The sequence below is a fragment of the Crocodylus porosus genome, unplaced genomic scaffold, assembly GCF_001723895.1.
Source record: "Crocodylus porosus isolate Cpor-Errol unplaced genomic scaffold, CroPor_comp1, whole genome shotgun sequence".
In the NCBI taxonomy this organism is placed as follows: domain Eukaryota; kingdom Metazoa; phylum Chordata; order Crocodylia; family Crocodylidae; genus Crocodylus; species Crocodylus porosus.
In genome coordinates, this window is record NW_017728953.1 from 928558 (window position 1) to 942269 (window position 13712).

At 50.1% G+C, this 13712-nt stretch overlaps 2 protein-coding genes across 3 annotated transcripts in view; one reads left to right on the top strand and one right to left on the bottom strand.

Annotated features, from left to right (window-relative positions):
- The window catches only part of LOC109324414 (zinc finger protein 570-like), a 42896-nt gene that overhangs the window by 15875 nt on the left and 13309 nt on the right, over window positions 1–13712 (top strand). The gene's annotated exons all lie outside the window — the stretch shown is intronic.
- LOC109324428 (zinc finger protein 436-like) lies at window positions 3343–12729 on the bottom strand. Its single transcript, XM_019556428.1, has 5 exons — window positions 12584–12729; window positions 11446–11572; window positions 7348–7464; window positions 4593–5120; window positions 3343–4520 (listed from the first exon to the last, which is right to left on the bottom strand). The coding sequence occupies exons 1-5, from the start codon at window positions 12605–12607 to the stop codon at window positions 3667–3669; spliced, it is 1650 nt and encodes a 549-aa protein (XP_019411973.1). The 5' UTR covers window positions 12608–12729; the 3' UTR covers window positions 3343–3666.

Sequence of the window (13712 nt, forward strand, 5' to 3'; positions counted from 1 at the left end):
GCCTGACCCCCCCCCACTCAACTTCCCCACTCACAAGTAGAACAGTTTATTAAAAGGTAAATAAATAAAAATATTTCAGCCTTATCCAATTTTCCCTTCAACTATTCAAACTCCCCAGCCATTATAACCCCCAAATATTAAAACACTCCCAAATAGCATCCCAAATGTCCAACACTTCAAAATATTCAACAACTTTAATATTAAATTACCCCAGGGTCAACCTCCCCTATTAAATACCCTAAAATATTAAAACATTTAAAATATTAAGTACCTTATTCGACACCTATATATTATGCACCTTCAAATATTAAGTTCCTGGTTTGCAGTTTTAAGTGCAAACTCCCCACCTGGGAATTGCAACCTTGCCCAGTGTAGTGGCGGTGGGGTGACAGGTTCCTTCCAGAGTTACAAGGGAAGGTTTTTTGTCACTGCTTGCTGCCTTTAGGTCGGGGTTGCTGGGGTCTCCATCTCCTCTAGATGCCCATGGTCGCTGCTGAGGCAGCCAGTGTCATTGGGAGCTTGAGGAAGCCCACTGCCCAGGGTTACCACTGATTGGGTGGGTTGTCATCAGTCATCACTGGCTGCTGCTCTAGGGAGCGCTACCTGGGGGGTGCTGCTGCTCTGGATCACCCACCACCACTTAAGTGCTGCTGCCTCTCGGTACCCAAGACTGAAGTTGCCACTTTCACCAGCTTGCCACTGCTTTGAGTGCTGCCTGCTGACGTTGCTGCAGTCAGCTTAAGAGCCACTAGGATTGGCGCCGTCTGGAGTCACCAATGAGATGTGGTGCCTGGAGCACCGCTCGGGTCTCCATCACCTCTCTGGAGCATCACCTCATGCCGTTTGGGATGGCTGCTGTACAGACTTGCTGCTGCTGCCACCTCCGGACAGCAACTGTGCTGGCTCTAGGGATTGCCAATTGGGGTCTCTGGCACGTCACAGGACTGGTGCCACTGCTTATTACTTGGAGTCAGAGAAGTAATGCTTGCGATCAGCCTTGCCTCCTGGAAATGCTTGTAAATCTTTAAAGGCTGCAGTAACTTCCTGGTTGTTAAGGTGAGGCTAAGAGGTTTATTGTTCTTCAGGTCCTCCTTGCCTTTCTGAAGGGGAGCACCACCGCTCCTGTCCATCTCCTTTGACTTCACGTATATCATCACCAAGGGCTCCGACATCCCCTCTACCAGTTCCTTCAGTACCATGGAAAGAAGTTCATCAGATCCTGCCGACTTGAATTCATTCAGACTCAAAGAAGCTCTTTGACTATCTTGTTATCTCATCCCTTGGTTTGCCCTCCTCCTCCTAAATAATCTTAATTACATGTTTGTTTGGAGCTTAATTTTTTGGGGGGGCACAACAGCAAAGTAGCTCTTGAGTAGCTCTGCCTTGTTAGTGTCTCAAGAATTCCCTCGGCCCGGTAAGCGGACCCAGTTTCCTTAGTCCTTTTTTTTGAGCCAACTTACTTGTAGATCCTCTTCTTGTTCTCTTTAACCTCCCTCACCAGGTACAGCTCATTCTTTATCTTTGCCTTCCTGGGTTTGCCCATGCAGATTCTTGCTATTTCCTGGCAAGCTTCCTTCTTGACTTGCCCATTCTTTCATTGCCTGTATGCTTGCTTTCCTTTTCCATTGGAGAGCAAAAAATGGGGGTTGGAGGGGAGGGTGTCAGGAAAAGTCTATGCTTATCTCTCTCTAGGCCTGTCCTATAAATGTGGTGAAAGATAAGCAGACTTTCCCAATCCCTGTATCCCTTCCATTTTCCATGAATCTCCCTGGTCTCTGTAACCCTTCCAGGACCTTTAGCTCCCTATTATTCAGGCACCCCAGTGTGACATTTGGACAAATCTCTATCACCTTCTATCACCCCAAATACTATGCTTCCTGCAGGGTTTCCCTGCCCCTGCAGATCCCCAAATCCCAGTCTTCCTGTGAACACATCTATCCCCCCAGGACACACTCCTAATGAATCCCTTATAACTTACAATTATAACCCTGATCTACATCAGGGCGGGCTGCTCCTCTCTGCTTAGTTCTGTAGGGTAGTAAGGGCTATAATGCTGTACCAGCCACGTGCCATATTACCCCAATAACATGCCAAAGCCCTGAGCATGGGAAACCACCCACCCCACTCCCCAGAGCCAAAAGTGGCGGGGGGGCAGAGTGAGGAAGATGGGCTTCTGTGGGTTTTGAGGGTGTGGAGAGAAAGAGCTGAGGGCAATGGGGTGCTGCAACAAACACACAGATGCTGTAACAGTTTTGGGGGCCAGGGCTGGGACAGTGGGAGGTTAAGCCAGGGGTACTGTAAGGGAATTCAGCAAAAACAAACAGTGGAATAGATGCCAGAAACACTGGTATTTTAATCAATATGGTTAGCCCAGATAGGACTCTGAAACCTCTCATTCCCTAGCTGCTCTAGCAAAGTGCCTGATGTAGATACAGCTCTACCGAGCTGTATCTGTTTTTCCGCTTCAGCCCATGTCACCCAGAAGGTGGGGGGGGGGGCATCTACTCCCTCTGCCAGCACAGGCTGCATCTGAACTCGGGGTGCTGCCATCATCACTGCACCAGCCAGGCCTCTGCAGTGCAGGTGGCCTGAGTCTCCCCTGCAGAAGCTGCTCTTGGCAGTGACTCACACGCAAACCCCCTGCCAGGACAGGGTGACCCCAGCTGTGCTTATATCCTGCCCTATCCAGGAAGTTTCAGCACAGTTTGCAATAAAAAAAACACAAGCAACATCCCAAAATGTGAAACCCCCCCACCTCGCACACATGCAAATGTGAAACCCCCTCCCCACACATGCAACCATGCCTCCCAACTGCCAGTCAGACCCAGATAAAAGAAACCCTCTTGAGCCCCTCCCCTACCATCCCTGACCCACCACCCCACCTCAATCCCAGGCAAGTTCCCTTCAGTCTCCCCTCAATATTTCTTCCAAACCAGCTCCCGACCCCTGCAGGGAGGCTGCAGTTGTCTCCTCCCCTCCTCGAAGAGCATTCAACTCTTCTCCCTCCTCCCAGGAAGCACAATACAAGATTCCAAAACCCCCTGAAACAAACTAAAAGCCTCTCTGGCCCCACTTCAGACAATACCGAAGGATGGCTTTAAGCACAAACAAGGGTAACCCATTTGAGTAGGTTTGGGTATTTGACTGGTCCAATAAAGTTCAGTCCATTGACCGGTCAAACATTGTAAAAAAAAGTTGCCAATAGGTCCAAATAATGCACAGAAAGAGCACAATTTTCCATTAAGAAATGTGTCAAAAGCAATTTTAAAAAATGATATTTCTGTCAAGAAAACTACAAAAAAAATTTACTTTTTTTTTTTAAAATTGCTATAATTTTTGACCAGTCAAAAATATGCAGTCAACTGACAATATCTGACTGGTCAATTGACCAGACTGCCAATCCAAACATTGAAAGACAGCAGGGCTTTTGAAGCACAGGCCTGAGCCTACCTATCTCCTCCATTTCAGTTGCAGCCCAAAACCCAACTATGGCATGTTTGAGTCCCCTGGACAATACTCCTATCCCCAGGCCTATGTGAGCCTAGTACCTGGGCAGATGCAAAAGTGAGGCCATTTTAGTTCAGGTGCCAGATCCTTCCCTACCACCCCAGGGCACAGACTGTAGGGAGAGAGCCGAGAGGAGAGCTGATAAAAACTGACCCCATGTCAAAGGCAAGGGTCTGATCTGTGGGTTTCCTGGTGCTTGTTCAGAGCAGAATGATCCCCGAAGCTCTTCCCACACTCGGCACAGCAGCATGGCTTCTCTCCCGTGTGGACACGCTGGTGCACGTGGAGGTAGGATGGGCGGGTGAAGCTCTTCCCACACTCATTGCAGCCATATGGCTTCTCCCCGGTGTGGACGTGCTGGTGCACACGGAGGTGGGTTGGGCTATTGAAACTCCTCCCACACTCTATGCAATGATAGGGCTTCTTTCCGGTGTGCAGGCGCTCGTGGATGCGGAGCTGTGATGGGTAATGAAAGCTTGTCCCACACTCTGCGCATGGGTAGGGCTTCTCCCCTGTGTGGACGTGCAAGTGCGCCCGAAGGAAGGATGGGCGGACAAAGCTCTTCCCACACTCCGTGCAGTGGTATGGCTTCTCCCCCCGGTGAACCTGCATGTGGATCTGGAAGAGATCCGGGCGAGCAAAACCCTTCCCACATTCGGGGCAGTGGTAAGGCTTCTCTCCTGTGTGGACACGCCAGTGGATGCGGAGCCTTGACAGGTCCCTGAAGCTCTTCCCACACTCATCACAGTGGTGTGGCTTCTCACCCGTGTGCACGCGCCGGTGAACACGGAGCCGTGATGGGTCACTGAAGCTGTTTCCACACTCAGCACAGCGGTGTGGCTTCTCCCCAGTGTGGAGACGCTGGTGCACACGGAGGTTGGATGAGCGGTTGAAGCTCTTCCCACACTCAGCACAGCCATACGGCTTGGCTCCAGTGTGCACGTGCAGGTGTTGGGCAAGGGTAGACCTCTGTCGGAAGCTCTTCCCACACTCAACACAGTGATAGGGCTTCACTCCAGCATGGATGAGCTGGTGGGACTGGAGGTGGGAGAGCTGATTGAAGCTCTTCCCGCAGTCAGCACAACAGTAGTGCTTCTCCCCAGTGTGGATGCGCTGGTGCACACGGAGGTGCGACAACTGATTAAAGCTCTTCCCGCACTCAGAGCAGTGGTGTGGCTTCTCCCCAGTATGGACGCGTTGGTGGACATGGAGGTGAGACAGCTGGAGGAAGCTCTTCCCGCACTCAGGGCAGAGGTGGGGGCGCTCCTCCAGATGTATTCTCTGGTGCTCAGCAAGATGGGATTTATAGGCATGGGGGTCAGCAGTCTCCCTCCCATGGGTCCCCCCATGGACCCTGAGCTCCTGTTGATCTCTGAAGCTTTTACCACACTCTCCACATATATATAACACTTCCCCCTTCTGAGTGCTGCCCTCAAGGCTCTTCAGATCTCTCCGCCCCTTGAATCCTTCTCTACATACAGGGCTCTTTCGGGGCTCAGCTGCTTTCTGTGTCCATTGCACAGGTAGCTGGTTTCTGACTGGGACCAGCTCCAGGTGTGCAGGTGCTTCCCCAGGATGTTGCTGCTCAGCTCTGTTCTCCATCCAGGCATCTGCTGGGTAGAGAAGGGAAGGCAGAAGTTAGACCCTGTGCCTCTGGCCAAAGGGGAAGTGCTGCTATTCCACTTGCCTAGATGTGTCCCAGAGCAAAGCTAGGCCTTGGCACTTGGGTCCCTTGTGAAAACAAGAAGTCTAATTTCCAATGTTCCCAGGGCAGACGATGGATGGCCAAGCCAGTACACTTTGCTAATGTTCCTTAAGTGGAAGACTCAGATTCCCAGTGGTTCTGTCCCAAATCCAAGCCTCATCTGACTGGGGAGAATTCAGAAGTGTAAGTCAAGGTCTGCGCTGGTAGAAGCAGTGGAAGGGGTCAGTCTGGCTGAGGGCACTAGGTTGGCAATGATAGCTGCAGCTGCTGCCACTCATAATGTCCCTCTAAACGGGCACTTGGGGCTGGTGCTCCAGTTGCCCATCACTCATTATGCTACTGGGAGAGATGCATCAGCTTAGGCCCTTCAGGGATAGACATATGTGGATTGTGTATGCTGGCAAGGAATCTGACTGGCTCCATGCTCTCTATGGCTGGGAGACGAGGCATCTGCCTAATGGAAAAACAAAGTCTCAAAAGAGTTTACGTATGCTACAGCAGTGGTGGGTCCTGAGGGAAGACTGAGCCAAGCACTCTTCCACCCACCCAAAGTTGCTGCCATACTACAGACCCACGACTTCACCACTGAGGCTGCTTGGGCTCATGCTTATTTTCCAGGTCCCAGTTCTCTGGCCATCCTGAGAACGGCATCTGTGGGTAAATCTGAAGCAGCCGCACTGGTAAACTTCTGAGTTGGAATATGTTAGCAAGTATGGGTGTGTGGGGTGTGCCAAGCACTGCCCTCTCTGGAATAGACCATTGCTGTAGTATAAGCAAGCCCTAAGGCAGAGGTGGGCAAAATACGGCCCACGGGCCATATCCGGCCCACGGGCCATGCTATCCGGCCCGCAGGGCCCCTAAAAAATTTAGAAAATTAATATTTATCTGCCCTTGGTTTCTGTCAAAAATGACAGGAACCAAGGGCAGTAGGACCCAGGGGAACTATGGCAGGCTCCCACAACAGCAAGGCCCGCCCGGCCCCACCCCTTGCCTGGGGTTGCCTGGGCCTACTCCGGACAGCCCTGCATGGGGCAGGCGAGGGGCCGCTTTCCGCCTCCCCACCACGCTCAGTTTTTCCTTGGGCTCCTTCCTGGCACGGAGAAAAGCGACCCACTCCTCCTGCGTTGTGGCCAGTGCCTCATGCTGCAGCTGCTCGCAGCCTGCGCAGGGCTGTCCTGAGCAGGCACAGGCAGCCCCGTGAGGGCTGTGAGTGGCTGCAGAGTGGGGCACCAGGCAGGCAAGGGGCAGCTCCCTCCCCCGCCGCGCTCAGCACCACCTTGTAACCCGATCCTGCTGCCAGCCTGGGCCCTGTGCCCGCTCGGGGCTTGCCTGCTTGGGCCATATGTGGCAACAGCAGCTGTGCCCCCCACCCCCAGCTTGCAGCGATGGCAAACGCTGCACAGCCTGTGGGCTGCCCAGCGCATAAGCGCCGGGCAGGCAGCAGCAGCCAGCGCGGCAAGTCGGGGGACCACAGCTGCTGCCACTGACAGGCGAACCTGGAGCTGGCGCAGAGCCCAGGCTGGCAGTGGGGCTGGGTTACAAGCTGATGCTGAGCATGGGGAAAAGTGGCCCCTCGCTCAGCCCACGCTGTACCTGCTTGCAGCCCACACGGGGCTGCCTGTGCCTGCTCCAGACAGCCCCGCATGGGCTGCGAGCACCTACAGCAGGGAGCACTGACCATAGAGTGGGTGAGGGGCCGCTTTTCCCCATGCTCAGCACCAGCTTCTTCCCTGCCGGCAAGCAGGGGGTCAGGGCTGTGCACTGCCTGTACCGTGGGGTTGGGGGGCACTGGGAGTGAGCAGGTGTGGGAGCAGGCCCCCAAGACAGAGTCCCAGCCAAGGTGACTAGGCCTCAGTCTTTGAGGAAGGAGACATTGCTGAAGGGCTGAATTTGGATGTCATGATCCAAGAGCCCTAAAAGGGAAAGAGAAAGTTAACAGTTGCTTGTGCCCACATCACTGAACTGCAGGGACTGGAAACACCTACCCTACCTGGACCACATAGATCAGGGTAAGCAGTTTAAGGTCAGTATCTAGGGGTGGAGGATGAAGGTGGTGTTGCTGGGTTCCAGCTCCCCATCATTCTGGTACTGAGAGGTTCTAAGGAGGTGGAGCAGGTGGAACTGCCACAACTCACCTGGGGACAGGCCCTCGGATGACATGCTTTCTCCAGAATCCTCATCATCACAGACCCAGAGCTCCACCTCCCCTTGCTGAATGCGGCAGATTAAGTCTGGTGTGGGACCTTGATATCCTGTGTGGGGAAATGCATAAAGGGTGCTTATGCTGCGTTAGTCTCTACCTAGTCCGCTATTGGGATTTAAGGAATGGATCCAATGGACTCAAACATCCTAAGAGGGCCTTGAAGGAAGAAGGAAAAGGGAAGGACATTTAGCAACAAAAGAAGGGCACTCCATCAGAAGCCTTCAACAGATAGTGACCCATACCACCCAGGTAAGCAGAAATTATGATTATGTGAAATAAAAAGCATCAACCATTCGAAAGAAAGGGGGCAGAGGTGCAACGATCTGTGATATACTAGAACAGATGAGGAAACTTTCATATACTTTTAAGATACTAAGTAGAAAAGTTAAACATAGACACACTTATGGATGGATACAACTTCTCAGGGGATTCCAGGCAGGCAAATGTAAATCAATTTAATCTGATAAAGAACGTGCTAAGTTTTGAAAGCGAAAAGGGTCAGTGACAGTTAGATGAAAGTGAAGCTTTTTTTAGCGGCTGGGATGGGGAAAGAAGTAATTCATACTAATAGCGCAGAGGAAAGAATGACTTCACATTAACTCTAGAGGCAACTATATTTTGACGTACAGATGTAGACCGGTTTTTGACAACTTTGTCTCAACAAAACTAAGAAGTCTAAAAGACTGATTATATGAAGACTATAATAAAACTCTTACCTGGCAATTTCTAAAAAGAAAATGGTGTCAAACTTTTGCTTTTCCTGTTACAACCAGTATGATTTTTTAATTGGGGGAAGTGGGGGGAAAGAAAGCATTTGTGTAGAATCAAACAGTCAGATTATGGAAAAGAAAGAAATCCCTAAGACCCGAAAAGGTTACAAGCAGTATGGTTATTAACCTAAAGAGAGATAAACATTACAATTCCTGGGGGAAAAAAGAAAATGATCTTAATATTCTAAGTTTTCTTAGTGCTACGGTTTTAAAAATCACTAACAGGTGGCTAGCTTGTTAAAACAACCTACTTTACCCAAGTGTTAGAGACTAAGGGCATTTATACACACACATTTGTCTAATCCGACACACTGGAGATCCAGCCCGTTGGAGCAGGCTCCATTAATCGAGTCTGCTCCACATGCAAGCTGACGCACCTGGTATTGCATCACATGCATTTGTATAACCGGAGAAATGTGTCAGCATGCAGAAAATGGCAGCAGTGCACATTTGAACTAAAACACCTTCAATGTGTTTAGTTCAAAAGCGCGCCATCGCCATTTTCTGTGTGCTGATGCACATTTCACCATTTAAACAAATATATGTGCCACAGAGCCAGGTGCTTTTAAAAGTGCCCGGCACTGCAGCACAAGCATGCACACAAATGCCCTAAGCCTCAAAAGCGAGGGTATCTAAACATCTGTAGATGTGTTCCCGTACCTGAACAAGATTTCAGTGCAAAAGTAACACAACACCAGCTAAAGATAAAACTGCCCTTTTAACAGCCAGTTAAAACCCAAATAAGAATTTGCCTTAATGCTAATTGAAAGCAAGTCTGTGTGCTGTTCTTATATTTTGCAGTTAAGATAGATACAAACAGGTCAGACTGAACTTAAAACCATTAATTTCTGCAGTCTTTCCTTGTTATTGTACTCTGTCCCGACTTTTTCCTTGGCTATCTAGATTATTTGCCTATGATGTTACCTAGGCTCTTTCCAGTGCCATAACTTCTGTTTCCTTTAGCCTCTTTGACATGAACTGGCCTAACATGGGTTCCTACTAGCTGACATTGGATTATTCCCACAGAAATAATATAATGAAGACAGATAACCACAGGGGAAAAGATGAAATGGTCTAAGTTAGCTGACAACTGAAAACTAGGGCTTTATAACAAATGTCACAGTCTTATTATAATAATAAACTTGATGCAGATGCATTTTGGAATACAAGGAAAGTAGTTGTCCTTACAACAATTGAAAATATATTAGGTGATACCAAGCCACATAAGAACTTGATGAGAAACCTGGCAGTAGGATATGGAGGTGTAATGAGCTATTAAAGATAAAAGCAAAATCTTTAATAAGTGGTAAAAATGAATTTGGATCAGGTTATTTATGCAAAAAAAAGATTAGGGTTGTAGGAAGGACAGTGGTAAGAGAAGCCGCATAAGTGACGCATACGAAAAACTAAACAGTAGATGAATGAGAAAACAATCAGCTGGCTAAAATCCACTATGCATGGACTTGGACAGGTGGAGGACTTGGATAATAAATGTCTCAAATACTACTAGTATGGGAAAGGCGGATTAACAGTTTAGCTAAAATAAATTGTCCGTGCGTGAATGATGAATTTTGAGAATTTCTTGAAAGAAGACTATCCCGGAGAAAATTTATATCCACAGACATTGTAAATGAACTTGCAAAGCCAACTAATAATGCAGAGAAAGTTAGAAGAGCCAAAAGTAAACTGAATAAAATAGAGAAGCGGCAAGGTTATGTATCCAACCTGTGGAAATTCCTAAAGCATTAGGAGATGAAAGGGAATGATGGTTGGCTGCTTCGTCCAGAAAAGTGTACAGTACAAAAAGTTTCCAGATAACTTACAACCAAATTCAATATCATTATTCTTGTTCAAACTGAAGGACAGCAGTACCACAGTTTTAATTGCAGGAGCAAAAAATTACTTAGTCACTCACTGAAAAAAAATGATGAAAAAGATATTTAAAGTTAGACATAAGAGAACCACAATAAATCAACAATCATTAGTTTGATTTTAGAAAAGGAGAAAGTGCAAGAAATCCTCAGCCACTTTCAAGAAAAAAAATAAAGAATAAGCCACTAGACACCCTTTGTGGTTTTAGGAAAAAGACTAAACAGAACCTAAAAGTAGGTCTAATGAAGATGGAGGAAGAACAAAGCACCACAAAAGTACACCTGACTAGCTACATACACATACAAACCTCAACAGTAGTCAGAACAAGGATCAGGGCTCTGCATTCAGCCCACTTCTTTATCACAGTGATCATTGTCACCTGCCAAGAACTTAGATTCCCTGCACTCTGGATCAGGTGATGTTTGCAGGAGATCTCCTGCAATACGAAGAGATTTTAGAACAGGAAAAAAACTGATAGAATAGTACAGCAAGCTTGAGAAGATGGGTGTTAAATTAAATGCAGAGAAGACAACATCCATAATCTGTGGATATACAGATGTTAGAGAGGTACATGGGCAGAAACTTGCAGGCACTCCTTAGAAGGACTAAGATTGTATTATGTGTAGCAACATCATTAGAGGATGAGCTGAGGAAATGAAAAAGCCAAATGTTGAAGGAGATGCTGATAACATCTCCATGGATTTATGCTGGGTAGTAACCCAAGAGAACCAAGTGGATTAAATTCCACTGAAACATGCAGGTTAAGACAGCTTAGTACTTGGGCATGATACAACAGGAAAGAGAATGAGAAAGGAAGACCATTGTCTCAAGCCAGAGCACTTCTTGAATATTTATAAACAATGGGCTGGAAATAGTGTGGGCATGCTGGGAAAGCCAAGGGAGATCTCTTGCAAAATAATTTCTAAATGTGGATGCAGCCCAAGGAAAACCCAGAGGAAAGGGACTGCTTCAAATAAAGGAAGATACGAAAATATAAAACAGAACATAGGCCTGATCAATAGCAGAACACTAGGGGAATGGTTTAAATCCACCTTAGGCCCAACCCTTCTTGAGGGGAAGGTTTTCTGCCGTCCTCTGTTGCAGGGGGCATGGCTGAGCCAATATTGACATTTCACAGAAATAGTTCCCTGGCTTTACCTACAGAAGGTTAGGGTCCTGGGCCTCCATTGTGTCAGAACTGATGATAGCCTTTTGTAGAGTTTTGATTATGGATTGCACAGGTTGGTTTGGACGGGGACGATCCTGCCTCAGACACAGGTAGATTAGTTGACTTCCAGCCCCACTTCTCTGATTTTATGAAGACTGTAGAGAAGAAAGTCAGAACAAGCTCACATAACTCTGGGGAGAAGCAAGAAACAGAACTTTACCCAGGGAAACAAGGGCTTGGTAATTCCTTAGCATCTGGTCCCGGTAAAGCCCCTTGTCTTCATCTCCCAGCAGCTCCCACTCCTTCCGTGTGAAGAACAGCGCCAGGTCCTCAAAAGCCTCCTGGAACTGCAGACACAAGTGTTATGTACTCAGTCCCATCAGCCCCAGCCTCATCCAACCCACAGAGCCCTGAACCTTATGCTGAGCTACAAAAACTTGCCAGTATGGCTACACTGGCTGTGGATATGAAACGTTGGAGCTAACGCAGTTGCTCTAAAAGAAGCCCCCAGTGTGACGAACATAGCATAGGCTGCATCTATACCACAGGGCACCACTGCTGTAACGAAACCAGCAGTGACGACCCCAACAACGTATCCTTCTCCGCCACAGGAAGCCCTGTGATCCCCACACCTCTGAGCCTCGCTCTCCGTCACAAAGATAAAGCAGTCTGGCTACTCCTGAGGACAGATGGCAACTTTTGACCCCTTGGCTAACACAGCTCTGCCAAGTTTGAAACGCGTTTGCCTGCTTCAGCCTGTATCATCCGGGAAGCAGCACACCCGCTCTCCCTCTTGGCACAGAGCTGCATCTCACAGACCATCTAAATCAGAGATGCACAAGTTTCATAAGCGAGGATTTGGAGGTAGCTCGCCTGCCAGGCTTTTGACCTAGTTGCACTGAGATTTCAATGGAGTCTGTGCCGCCGTTACCCAGGTGCCCTGGGTCTCCTCTGGAAAAGCAGTTTGTTGGGGGGTTTTGCTTATAGGAAAATGTTTCCTATCCTAAGGCAAATCCACGAGTCATTCGAGATCCCTACGTGGCCCTACTACCGGCAAACACCCAAAGCCGCAGGTGCGAGCGGAGGGTGTTTCCAAATCCTTCGGCAGGCATCCGACGCGCAGGCCCCGGCCCGGAGGCTCGGGGTTCGGATGCCCGTCAGCTCCGCTCGCCGCCAGCCCTAGGGCTGCAGGAGCAAGCTTGGGGGAGCCTCCCATTTCCATCAAGTGGGCGTAAAATCCAAGAGCTTCCCGCTCGGGGCCGTCCCGGCTTTCTGCTACTCTGTCCTCTACTGACACGAAACCCGACGCCTCGATGTCCTCCGGCGACCCCCGAGCGAGGCAGACGCGGACGCCCCACCTGTGCCGCGAGCGCCGCGGCCATCCCCGCTGGGCCCGGCGGGCGGAGGGGCTGGATCTCCAGGGTCCGAGGCCGGCTGGACCCAACCTGCAGCAGGAGCGATCAGGCAGCGCCCGGACCAGGCCCCGCTCACGGAGACCCCGCCAGGCTCCGCGCGTGCGCACCCGCACTCCCTACCGGGGCGGGGCGGCATCCCCCAACCGCAGCTTCCGCTCTACTAGCCCCGGGTGACCGGAACTCTATGGTCACTCCGCCTCCGCTCTGCTGACCCCAAACGACCGGGACTCTGTGGTCACTCCGCCTCCGCTCTGGTGACCTCGACTCCAGGGTCGCTCAGCCCTCCCCGCCGAGGGCTAGCTCACGCCCGCGTTAACCCCCTCCGTCCCGGGCCGGCACGAGGAAGGAGGTCGGGGAAGCTGTTTCTAAGATGCCAGTATTTGGCTTTGACAAAAGCAAAAAAATGTCAGCTGCTCGACTTCCTGGACGTTCAAAACACATGAAAGAACCCGCGGATGAAAGATTAGAAACGCTCATGTAATCCCATCGATCTGCGTGTAATCACTCGGCGGGTCCAGATCGCCGCGCTAGACAGGCCGAGGGGATGCAGGTGGCGGTGGCCGGAGACAGCGGGGAGTGCAGAAGACCCACAACTCCGGGCTCCGGCAGGACGCCGGTTATTAGACCCGCTGAGAAACTGCAATATGTACGCTGGAGCTTTTCACACAAGAGACAAAAAAGACTCCGATAGCAAATGGTATCGGAGTGGCTGCAGGAATTAGGCAAGGCAAGAGGCTGGGCTTTCCGGGGCGTTTTCTCTGATGAGACCAAGTGCACGCTCGGAATAAGACGAGAAGGGCGTGAAGGCACGACACGCTGCCATGGTGGGGCGCAGGGAATTCGGGTCAAGCTAGGACTCCAGAGAGAAAACGCGCACTTGCTCATATACAAGCGTTTTTAAATAAAAAGACGACAGCTCCTCGCGCGGCTCCCCAGCAGCCCGGCCCGCGGGCACGGACGGGGGCTGCTCGGACCCCGCGCACCTCCGGCCCGCGCAGCGGCACTGCCCTGCCAACAGCGCGGGCGGGCGAGGCTGGTTCGTCTCCCCCCACCCCCACAGAAAACACGCGCG

Coding starts and splice junctions, on each gene's coding strand:
- LOC109324428 (XM_019556428.1), bottom strand. CDS start 12,607: ATGGCCGCGGCGCTCGCGGCACAG. Junction 7,465..11,445: donor CCAAGCCCTTGTTTCCCTGG/GTAAAGTTCTGT, acceptor TTCCCCACACAG/GATATCAAGGTCCCACACCA. Junction 5,121..7,347: donor ATCCGAGGGCCTGTCCCCAG/GTGAGTTGTGGC, acceptor TTCTCTACCCAG/CAGATGCCTGGATGGAGAAC.